At 40.8% G+C, this 11,587-nt stretch overlaps 1 protein-coding gene across 5 annotated transcripts in view; it reads right to left on the bottom strand.

Annotated features, from left to right (window-relative positions):
* Window positions 1-240: 240 nt before the first annotated feature.
* The window catches only part of Unc-13-4a (BAI1 associated protein 3), a 132,603-nt gene continuing 121,256 nt past the window's right edge, over window positions 241-11,587 (bottom strand). For 4 of the 5 annotated variants that reach the window (XM_076443287.1, XM_076443284.1, XM_076443285.1 and 1 more), the window contains 10 exons: window positions 6,826-6,971; window positions 6,387-6,603; window positions 6,149-6,223; window positions 5,958-6,071; window positions 4,668-4,883; window positions 3,572-3,787; window positions 3,307-3,501; window positions 2,986-3,230; window positions 1,829-2,037; window positions 241-1,708 (listed from right to left, as the gene is read on the bottom strand). In XM_076443287.1, the coding sequence (XP_076299402.1) occupies window positions 1,614-1,708; window positions 1,829-2,037; window positions 2,986-3,230; window positions 3,307-3,501; window positions 3,572-3,787; window positions 4,668-4,883; window positions 5,958-6,071; window positions 6,149-6,223; window positions 6,387-6,603; window positions 6,826-6,971 (1,728 nt within the window). In that variant the 3' untranslated portion in view covers window positions 241-1,613. The remainder of the gene's footprint in view (window positions 1,709-1,828; window positions 2,038-2,985; window positions 3,231-3,306; window positions 3,502-3,571; window positions 3,788-4,667; window positions 4,884-5,957; window positions 6,072-6,148; window positions 6,224-6,386; window positions 6,604-6,825; window positions 6,972-11,587) is intronic. The other variant, XM_076443286.1, reaches the window with a different exon arrangement.

The raw sequence follows: 11,587 nt of genomic DNA, 5'->3' as shown, positions 1-11,587 counted from the left end.
GTGATATTTAATATTCTTTATCCAGGATGTTTGAGATACAAGCATACGTAGCTCTTGATGTTTGCGGTTTCTCTGTTTTTGTATACATTTGTAGACGTGAATAAGACGCGCATTATATCGTGCAGTAGAATAATTGACGGGTGTGCGTTTTAATCATGTTTATTTGCCGGTTCGCTTTCGTCAATCTGATACTACAAGTTTTCTTCAGGTATAGTGGCCGCCAATGTCGATTTTTGTTTCCTCTGTGTAACACATGTTCGAACGACAGTCTTTGATTCGAAGCTCTTTCTCTTTTTCTCTTTCTCTTTGGTAAAGCAACCGGACTAATTGTCGTTTCATTTTTTTTTTGCTAATTTTCTTTATTATTTAAGACACAATTCCCTCGAATATCCTTGGTCTGTGGTACCCGCTGAATTTCCATCGAATTGATTCGCGTGGTTTACCGATGAAACTTCCGAGCGAAGAAGCCGCGTCATCGTCGTGCCGAGAGATCGGAAAAGTTCTAGAAAGACTTCAGATTGTACGAGCAAATCAAATACGAATCCCTGCAGTAAAGACACAAGGGGACACCTCACTCTGTATTAATTAATTATAATATGTTATTTTTTCGTTTTCTCTGATCGTTTCTTACCGTATCCTTACTTACACACGAAACGAGCACGGATCATTTGTTTATCATATGATTTCTTAATTTCCGTTCTCTTCTTCTTCTTCTTCTTCTTTTTTTTTTTGTGTTTTCGTTTTTCGTAAATGTCGATCGAAATCCGTCGTGCAGATTGCGAAAGGATTCGCGCGTGTAAAGAACAGTTTCGATCGGTGATCGAAGAAGTGATAGACGACGGTGAAAAGATAGAAATAGACTGTATAGCCAATGAGAAATAAGAAAAATATTGTATATTGACTCTGCTGAGTTGATCTGTATCCGTCGAAGCGATGCGAATCGGCGATGATCTCGTTTTCACTTCGGTAATGCAATCGATGGACGTGTCGAGTTTCGATGATCCATAATGTGTTATGACGTTACTTTCGTTCTCGTTTCCAAAGGATTGTTTGATTTCTCTTGGGCGTGTGTGTGGACGTCATGACCGTTTAGCATTGCTTCAAGTTTCGACAGTATCGACGATTTCATCGTTAGCGTTTGTTTTTTTTTCTCTTTTTTATTCTTTAATTCCTTTTAAACATCTATCCTTAGATACATCACATCGACTGACTGGAACTTCTCACTCCTCTATTCTCTCCCCTCCCCCCCCCACTCTCGATTCTTTGGTTCGTTCTTGACACAAAAATAGCTTTGGATATATGTATGTTTTCTTTTTCTTTTGGTTTTCGTTCTCGTTTGATTTCGTTTTATCCTCCCTGAATCTGTTTTGTTAAACATGTATTCTGCGTTTAGTTTTCTTTAGTTTACCAACACCTATTATATTCAACACGATTTACACAGACGAGAAAGAAAGATCTCCCGTGAGAAAGATCCGGCGAGCATCAGGAGAAACGGGGAGTAAGGGGATGGATTCCATTTTCTATCCATTCGCCCTCGTTCATCCCCATCGAAGAGTAGGATCCAATTACGTGCGATCGCTACGAACATCCTTACGTCCGTGGTGATCGCAGCTTTACGTCTGGGCGAATCGTTGCCTTTGTTTCTTCACGAAGTCGATGGCCATCCTGTCACCAGCTCTTGTCTCCAAAATTTGAAGAATTGGATGACCTAGAAAGACAGCGAAATTAAAGCCACTTTAAACAGCAATTGATTGTATATTTTTCTACTGCAAATGAATCTCTATTGTGTTTGTTAATAAAGCGTCTGCTGCGACTTATTTTCACATACTTCGATTTTTTTGGTGCATAAGGGGTAATTCGGTCGGCTTGAGGCCGTGGAAATTCTCAATGCTTGCGTTCGTATCTGCTACGCCCGGTATCGTGCTGAGCCCCAAGAATGCTTCGCCCCCGAAGTCATTCGGTTTGATGACGTCGTGGTCCATCACCGTAAAGAGCACCATGGCATCCGGACTTTGACACTGTCCCACTGTTACAGAACTGTAACGCAGTAAACGTTTTTTATTGAACGTGTCCTTCACGTGGACGGGTCAAAAATCGATTTTTTCGTTGTACTTTTTAAAAGCATAGAACCTTAAGGGGGTAGACTCGTTTCCAGGATTGCAAGGGTGCGGGATGCACCTTCTCATTTCTCGATAATGATGTTTCTCAAAGATGGGGTTTTTCAGTAATCAAAAGCGATAGATAAAAGATCAATCTAGGCCGAAATCGCCCTCACAAATCCTACTTTTACGTTTTCGAGGCGTAATTTGCATTATTCGGCAGCATGGAGCTATCGCTAAAATACGACTTTTGAGGGCGATCGCAGCCTAGGTCAGAGCTCGGATTTACTGACTCGCGACGGCCGAGTTTCGAAGGCTACGCCCCCTCGACCCGGCCGCTCGTCTCGCTCCCCGTGGCAGCCCTAGTTCTCCTGGGCGCCACGAATAGCGAGCATGGAACACGCCTGAGGAGCTTCGAACTGTGACCGCCACGGGGAACGAGACGCGCGGCTGGGTCAAGGGGGCGCAGCCTTCGAAACTCGGCCGTCGCGAGTAAGTAAATCCGAGCGCTGGCCTACATTGATCTTTTATCTAGCACTTTGGCCTACTGAAAATGCCCGTCTTTGCATTATCGAGAGATGAGAAGGCGCATACCGTACCCTTAAAATCCTGGAAGAACGAGTCGACCCCCTTAACACTAGGTTTACGGGACCCGTCAAAATGGGGGGTTCTAATATTCTTAATTTGCGATTATTGAGATTGCCAAGCTGCTTCCCTGAGGAATTATTTACCAAATCTATTTCTTTGGGAATATAATATTGGAAAAATGGCCAAAACTTTGGACAGACACATTCTTGTTATGTTTATAAAATAACGTCAAACAGTTACTTCTAGAGCTGCGTAAACCTAGTGTCGATAATACCTTCACAAAATTGTATAAACTCACAATTCGAAACTTTCTCCGAATATTGGATTCAGTGTCTTCTTCTTCACGTTGGTTTGCTGCTCGGCGCAATGCTCGAAGACTCTTCGTGGCAACAGCTCGATTATCACAAACGGATCACTGAAGCCATTCGGATCCAACGGAATCACGTCCCTAGCATTCTTCACCTCCACCCAGAGCGAATCGTGATTGAGATACGCCATCACTGTTAGAACACCGTACTCTGTAGACACGGTGTTCAGTTGGTCCTGAAAACGACGTGTCTGGTCAGAAGATTCTTCCAAATTGAAATTTGCAAAAGGATAGATGGATTTCGAAAGAAACCTGAAGTCGTTGTCGATAGAAACGATCAATCAAGAACGCTGTGTCCATTTTATGATACTGCAAGCGTTCCTCAGCGTTCATGAAACTCTGCGAATGAAGCACATCGTACGGAAGGCCTTTCTCGTCCGCGTGGAAGAACTTCATCAGCAAATCCAAGGCCTCGTGAAGTCTCTCGTAAAACATTGCAGGTTTGTCCTAAACGAAGATTCAGTCTCTTAACGATCCTGTATACGAGGACAACGAAAACTGGTCAGTTTTCACTTACGCCGGCGTTTCCATCCATTTGGTTGCTTAACTCTGCCAACACGACTTCCCAGATGTCCTGGAGAACTCGCATGAAGTTCACCGAGAGCAAAGCCGAGTTTAGTGATACTAAATGGACGTCCAAATACTCCAGTAACGGCGCGATGGCTTCCGTGGTCGGCAAACTGTCCGGGGACCAAGCCAAATGGAAAATTGCCTTTTTCAATGGCGGCCTCATCTGCGGTTCGAGTAAAAAAATAGTGCCAAATTGTAACATTGAATTATTCAACTGTCTTAAATAAGTAAAAGGTCAACTAAAAACGAATGTTAGGGAATAGTAAAGGGTGTAATAATTAGGTTAGTAATAATTAAGACACGAACAGAGTAAGTCAGGGTAGGAATGAGTGAGACAAAGAAAGAGAGAGAGAGAAGATATGAATGTGCGAATAAGATAAATCTGTAAGGTTAGGATACTGTAAACAAAGTGACATTTCTTAGCTGTAAAGCTGAAATAAAGCCATAATAATACAGTAAATCCACAATAAACGCAAAAGCCTCGGGGGGATTCGTTTGCGTTTCTCGACGATGGACACTATTTTTTTGAGCTTCAAAGGCCGAGCCGAGAAGGACAGCGCGTGTAAAGAGAGACCTGCGACTCTCCGCGTCTCTTTCTTTTCCACACGCTGTCCTTCCTTGCGCCCGAAATGTTCATCATCAATTAAACCACTAAATACAGTTGAAATTATATCGTGTTTCGTCTTATTTTAATCAGAAAAATGCCACAAATCTATCGGTAAAAATTTCATTAAAAAGTAAGTAATAATAAAAAAGATTTTATATTCGTATTACATTGTGATGACGCACAGCCCTTTGAACTGTGCCGGCGACTGCGATTCTCCGCGGCGCATTAGTAGTGGTTCACACCGATATACCCGAGCCAAGATCAAATTACTACAGTGGAGGGGATATATTTTTGCGTTTATCGTGTACGGCCTTTTTGCGTTTATAGAGGATTTACTGTAATAATAATAAGTAAAAGGTAATCGTGATTATGATCGTTCAAGTTGGCAAATTGTTTAGAAAAGTAGACAGAAACACTGCCTCTAGGCATTGCTGACCTTGGTGCCGATTCTTGAAACAATTTGATTTATGAAGAGCAACATTTGCCCCGGGGTTTGTTCCAGCGGAGATGTCAAAGCGGTCCGCCATTGGATTCGCGCGGAATCACCCGCTTGGCTTTCCAACGCCATCAAAAGTTTCTCAACATGAAGCTCCTCGCGTAAGTTCATGAGCCACCTCCGGACGTATTCGAGGCCGTTGATGGCCACACACATCTGTCGGACGAAATGATACCATTATTGATCGCAAGAAGCTGGGCAGCTTATCCAGGAATCAAACTTATTTCACCGCTGCCCTTTTTATTCTTCTACAAAAACATGTTGCACCCTATTGTACAACTTTTCATTGAAATTCATCATCAGGAAATGAATGATTAGGTGAATGATGCCTTTAAAATTCTGGGTCTGAACGGACCCGAACCCCCCCCATTTGAGCGTTAATCGATATTGCATTAACACTCGACGCGTTAAACACGTATAAATTTTTTACATTATTATTCAGTCTATAAAAACATTATTTGGAAATTTAAGTAACTTGACATTGAATGTAGCTAATAGCGAACATAGGTGAAATTATATTAGATGATTGCATAAGATCGTGCCCGATTTGCAAATAAAATTCAATGGTTAAATTTTGAAGATTGGTTAAAGATTTGGTTAAAGATTGGTTAAATTATAATTAAAAAATGGTTAAATTTTCTACAATTAGAAAAGAATGGTGATTATATGTATAATTGATTGATAAAGTTGTATTGTTTAAAATTTAACCATTGAATTTTATTTTCAAATCGGGCACGAACTTATGCAATCATCTAATATGCAGGGTGAGTCACCTAACGTTGCCACCTCAAATATCTTTGTTGTTATTAAAGATACGTCAAATGTCTGAAGGACAAAGTTATACCAAGAAAAATTGTCCTTCAGACATTCGACGTATCTTTAAAAACAACAAAGATATTTAAGGTGGCAACGTTAGGTGACTCGCCCTGTATTAACAACCATAGCTGAAGGAGAAAAATAATTTGAATAGCTTCGTGTGCAGCACTATAATCGTACGTCTTGCCTGTTGTGATCTGTGTTCGTGAGCTGCTTCACGCTGCAGATCATTCGCTTGCATCATTTCCACAGACAGTTGCATCTACGATATTTTATTCCGGCAGGTACAATGCAACAACGTTCAAGCATGCTCGAAAAGAAACGTCATCCATTCTCGCGGTAAAGTGTTCCAGATAGCCCTACAGCTAATTTGCGAAGCAGTGTTGTGTCATACAAATGCAAAGCAGTCTCTACCTGAGCGATTACCTCGTCTGTGGTCTTATATGGGGTTTGCTCCTCGTAATAACCACTGTCAGCTAGTTTCTGATGGGTGAGCTCCGCATAGTATGCCGCCGAAGTGCATATCGCCTGCAGTACAAAACAATGTTCGAAATAAATAAAGTGCCACAAACATATCAAAAGATACACGCGTGTATCGTACTCACGTCGATGACTTTCAATACTAAATTGTACGATCCTGGGAGGTCAGGCCAAGCTAACCTTTTCCAAAATTCCTTGATCTGTAAATATTGAATGTAGTATTGGAGAAACTGCGATATTGTTTATTATTCTGAATTCTGTACAAGAACGGATATAAATGCTACCGCGACGTTGAGCCTTAATTGGTCAAGAATAAGTTGACAGAATTTTTAATCAATAAATCACGCTCCAACTACGGTGTACCTGATAGAAGCACGCTGTGACATCTATCGCCGAGGTACAATGTTTTACTATGTATTCGCCGGTGCAGATTCGATCCATTTCAGCCGACTTCCGTACACGTTGAATTGCTTTCAGTTTAGCGAGGTCCAACCATTTGTCGACAGCTGGTCTGAACAATTCGTAAAACTTGCAAATGGCCAAAGTTTTGTGGTCGGACTGTGGCAAGTTCTCCTTCATTCTAGAAATAATACTTCCGTCATGACAGTAAGTAATTAACGCTAATGGCTAAAGTGAAAAAATGAAAATTTGTTTCAGCTACATCGTTCGATTGAATTTCATTTAATTAGAAAAAAATATATGGGTCTGTTTAAAACTAATTCCAGTACCAGATATAATATAAAATAAATTGTGTACGGAGAAAACAGAAAAGATGAGCTCAACAATTCAGATTGACATTTACATCACGAAATCTTGTAAAGCAAGGTACAGCTCGAACATCGGAGTCCCAATCTCGGCGCCTGGTGGCAGAACATACTCCTCGTCCGGATTCTGGCCGTGCAGCTGAAGACAGGCGGTCGTGACTCTTGCTCCGAGCTCGTTTTCCATCTAGCAATCATATATTTGTTTAATTAGTCGGCTGTCATTAATTGTCAAGTGTTTCTACAAAACGCTTCACAAGTTACTTGCATGAAAACTTGATTTCTCGAGAGATTTAATACTGCAGGAATTTCAAGTGTCAAGGTTCTTGTAATTGCTATAGGTGGTACTGAGTAATTTTCGACTTGGACAGAAGGTGTGTGAATTAAAATATTTAGAACAGTGTAGCATTCTAACAGAGGATTGCAACAAATTGGAGAAGTGAAAGTATGAAGGAGACAGAATTTTTTAGGAGTTTTCACCAACATTCAGTGCATTTTTCTCGCTGCATTGTTTATTCTTCAGCATCCAATACGGGTTAAGCAGCCTGCAGATGGTACGATTTCTCGTACAACTAATTGTACATTGTTCGTGTGAACGAAAATCGTATCGTTTGTAGGCCGTTTACTTTAACAATTTGTATTCTATTGTTACTTGACAAAATGGCTTCAGAGATTCAATTTTGATCCTCGCCAGAGTCGCCAGATTAAGGGGGTAGGCTTGGTTTTCCAGGGTTGAATAAGGGTGCGAGTACAGATGCGCATGTAGCTATTTTCATAAAGCTGCGACAGCTACACTACTGTGCAAAAGAAAGAAGCACCCAGTATACAGTGAAACGAATTAATATTCGGACGCTCTAAAAAAGACGATAACTTTTTCAATATTGTACTATACGATTTGACCTTTTTTTTGGGAAGCCATATGAAATGAGAAGATGCATCCTGCACCCTTGCAATCCTACCCTTCTACGACGCCGTCCCGCGCGTCACCAATCCTGTACTGGCAGAGAGGGAACAGCTTTTTCTCCTCAATTTGTGCTCCCTCACCTCATCAGGCGACCCTGTTCTAGCGTTTTTAGTTGCGGTGTTTAACGCGTGCACAACTCGGGAGGATAGAAGGGGCAGCGGTGAAACAAGGAGTACACTGGATGCTTGGCAACTTTTCAAACTCCACTTGTGCCGTGGTAACTCGTTTACGGAGCGGTATTCGACCGGAGCCCGTTGCTTTCCCGCGCCGATATGACGCGTCCACGGAAACATAAGGGTTCTCTATTATCCCGCCGCGCCGGAAAAAAATTGCAGCGAGACGGATGAAATTTCCCTTGGACGGGTCACGAACTTTCCAATGGCTTTGAAGTTCGGGATCGGCGCAGAAACTTGTGCAAAAGTGCTAGACACTGCCCTAGAGGAAAGATGATCCAGGACTCAAGGAGGAACTCCTACACGAAGTATTCAATTGCCAGGATACTCAAGGACTTCTTACTACCCACAGGCTTTCCGGAAGTATTCTCGTTTCTCGTTCACTTCCGGCTATGGATTTCAAGAATGCTTCTATAATGAATTCGAGAATTTTGCAAGTCGTCGCAGAATTATCTACAATACACAGTTTATAGGCTGTTGTCGTCTAAATTGAAATTAGTGAAAATTTATAGACGATGTGGATTTTAAGAATGCTTTTAGAATTAATTCGACAATACACTTTTGCTTAATTAGTTAATGCTACAATTTCGACAACAGTGTATAACACAATGCGTAAATGTAACTGTAGACACTTCTAAGTTATCTTTATTACTAGACTGCGGATTTTATGCATTTATGGCAAAAATGAGTAAGCACGATTTAAAGCAGTGGACACGTTAAAACTATTTAAGAACGTCATCGTATTATTTTCAGCTTAACAGAACGATTAAAAGAAGAATACAATTTTTATTTGGGTCCTGTGTCTTGCAATCAATGCGAACCTTTTTTTATCATGCATAAAGACCCGCAGTCTATTTATTACTTTGATTCCTACGTTAACAACTGGTTGCTTTTCCCCTTAAGATTTCACGGTTACATAACCACAGTTCCCGATCCAGATATCCACACGTTTGACTACGTCTGAAGGAACTAATTTCGAAGGAAGGAATTTTTAGGTAATTAGAAGTACTGGAGTCTCGAGCACATTTCGTAGTCTCTAGGTAGTCCAGCACTTTCCCGAGAAACAAGGGCGCAACGGAAACAATTATTGCACATGCAGAACAGCCCAGCGCATATACATATGTATATAACGTATAGATTCAATGGATTTTCGGCGCAGCGTTTGCCAAATCAGTTGGAAGTTCCGTGTGGAACGTGTGATGTGTCATCGATATACATACGTCGAAACCTACGAGAATTGTGCACCAGCTGAAACTAAAAGGCTGATAATCGAAACCTATTTCATGCGTTATTATTTCAAATCAAATCGTTATGTTACAGTGGTACCTCGGTATACGTCCGCTTTGGAGTACGTCCAATTCGGAATAAGTTTGTTGTAAATTTTTCGTGTGTGAATTTTGCATCATTTTTAAATAATTATCTCAGAGCTAAGATTAAATTAATTCTTTTCGATCGCGAGCCGCTTACCGAGTTGGTTGATGATTAAGGGGGTAGTTTAGGCTCGATTTGTAACTAGAAAATTACTAGAATCTTACTAGAAAAATGGCTCGAAACATGGGTTTGCGCGCTGTCGGTTTTTGTCCTTATTTCAGAAAATTTTGGGCTGAGTGAGGGCTTATTCTAAAGAGGAAGGTTAGACGCACTGCGCCCTGGTTACGAGGTTAACGAGATTATGTTTATAACTAATAATATGAGGGCCCAAAGTAGAGAAAAAATCTAGGAAAAAAACCAGCACATTTCAATGCATTTCTCTGTCTCCAAAAGACTTTATGACTTATGAGATGACCAGGGCGCAGTGCGTTGAATCTTCCTCTTTAGAATGAGCCCTCACCCAGCCCAAACTTTGTTCAAATAAGGACAAAAACCGACAGCGCGCAGACCCACTTTTTTGATCGAAAATCTGGTAAGATTCTAGTTATTTGCTAGATATTTGCTATTTACTAGGATCTTACTAGATTTTGGGTCCGAAACATGGGTCTGCGCGCTGTCGGTTTTTGTCCTTATTTGAGCAAAGTTAGGGCTGGGTGAGGGCTCATTCTAAAGAGGAAGGTTCAACGCACTGCGCCCTGGTCATCTCATAAGTCAAAAAGTCTTTTGGAGACAGAAAAATGCATTGAAATCTGCGGGATTTTTTCCTAGATTTTTTCTCTACTTTGGGCCCTCATATTATTAGTTATAAACATAATCTCGTTAACCTCGTAACCAGGGCGCAGTGCGTCTAACCTTCCACTTTAGAATAAGCCCTCACTCAGCCCAAAATTTTCTGAAATAAGGACGAAAACCGACAGCGCGTAAACCCATGTTTCGAGCCATTTTTCTAGTAAGATTCTAGGTATTTTCTAGTTCCAAATCGAGCCTATACTACCCCCTTAAGTCGGGGGGGGGGGCGGGCGGTAAGGACCGGCGGTTCTGCTCACGGTCATCACTACAAACCAATATGGCGGCGCCCTTACTAGTCAAAAACACTACAGATTGCTCAACTTTAAGCAAGCATAACTTCTGAACCGTTGATCCTACGGGATCGAAACTTCGATCTGCGGCCGCCTCGGGTACAAATCTATTGGATTGCATACCGAATACATCATAATTTATAGGAGAGTGGCACGAATTTTGAGTCCGCTAAAGTAACGTTTACCCATATTCGGAGTTGATGCATTATTAACTGACTGATCATACAAGGAAGGGTCAGTAATGGAATTACTGATGAGGTCGGCGTAAAATCGCGAAGCCCTCGAAGACACAATACAGACAGATGCAGAGGCGGATCTAACGGTACGCGGACCAAGCGGTCGCGGGGAGCCCCGGATACCAAGGGGCCCCGAGCTCTTAAAATATCTGAACTTAAAGATTTTGGAAATGACCGAAAAGGTTCAAAAAACCCTCCATAAAATAATCGAAAAAATCTAATATAAATAATAAATACATATTGTCAGCAAGAGCAGATGCTGTATTAGCTATAAAACTTGGTTTCATCCATATAAAAGAGGCTTTAACTGAAATTTGTAATTCAAAAGAAGAAAAAAAAGTTACCATAGTGGAGGCGACTTCACTCCTGACAAAAATGGACAAATATGAAACCGTTCTAATGATAGTGATTTGTGGAATACTATTTTACAAAGAATAAATGCTACTAATAAATCACTGCAATCAGCGGAGTGCGAACTATTGAAAGGATCTACCCTACTGAAGTCATTATAAAAAATTGTATAAATCATTTCAGAGAAGAATTTGAAAAAGTTGAAAAAGAGGATGTAAATTCTTGCATGAATTTGCAAGAAACAAAGCAAGACGGAAATTCATATAAAATAAAAAATGTGTAAAATGTATGTGTTTTTTAATAAATTTATTTAATGTCTTATGGTATGGAATTTCTGATTACTTTTCTTTTTTGTTCATAACTTAATGAGAGTTTTCTCGAAACTTTTTGTTGGGGGGGGGGCGAAATTTTGACCTCTTAGGGCCCCCACTTGCCTTGGTCCGCCACCGGACAGATGAGAGAAAATGATCAGTCGATTGAGTGTATCAACGGCTTGATACAGAAGGCGAGTATGTCTGGTGCGATGGCAGATGCTACGTCATAAATATAAAGACAGATTTTAAAAAATCTATAATAAAATCTCATTTCTTATTTATGCGTTTAAACAGTGTTCAAATTATTTTACAACC

The sequence above is a fragment of the Lasioglossum baleicum genome, chromosome 18 (genome assembly GCF_051020765.1).
Source record: "Lasioglossum baleicum chromosome 18, iyLasBale1, whole genome shotgun sequence".
NCBI classification, from domain to species: Eukaryota; Metazoa; Arthropoda; class Insecta; order Hymenoptera; family Halictidae; genus Lasioglossum; species Lasioglossum baleicum.
The sequence above is the reverse complement of the archived record's forward strand: the minus strand, read 5'-3'. Positions and strand labels throughout refer to the sequence as shown.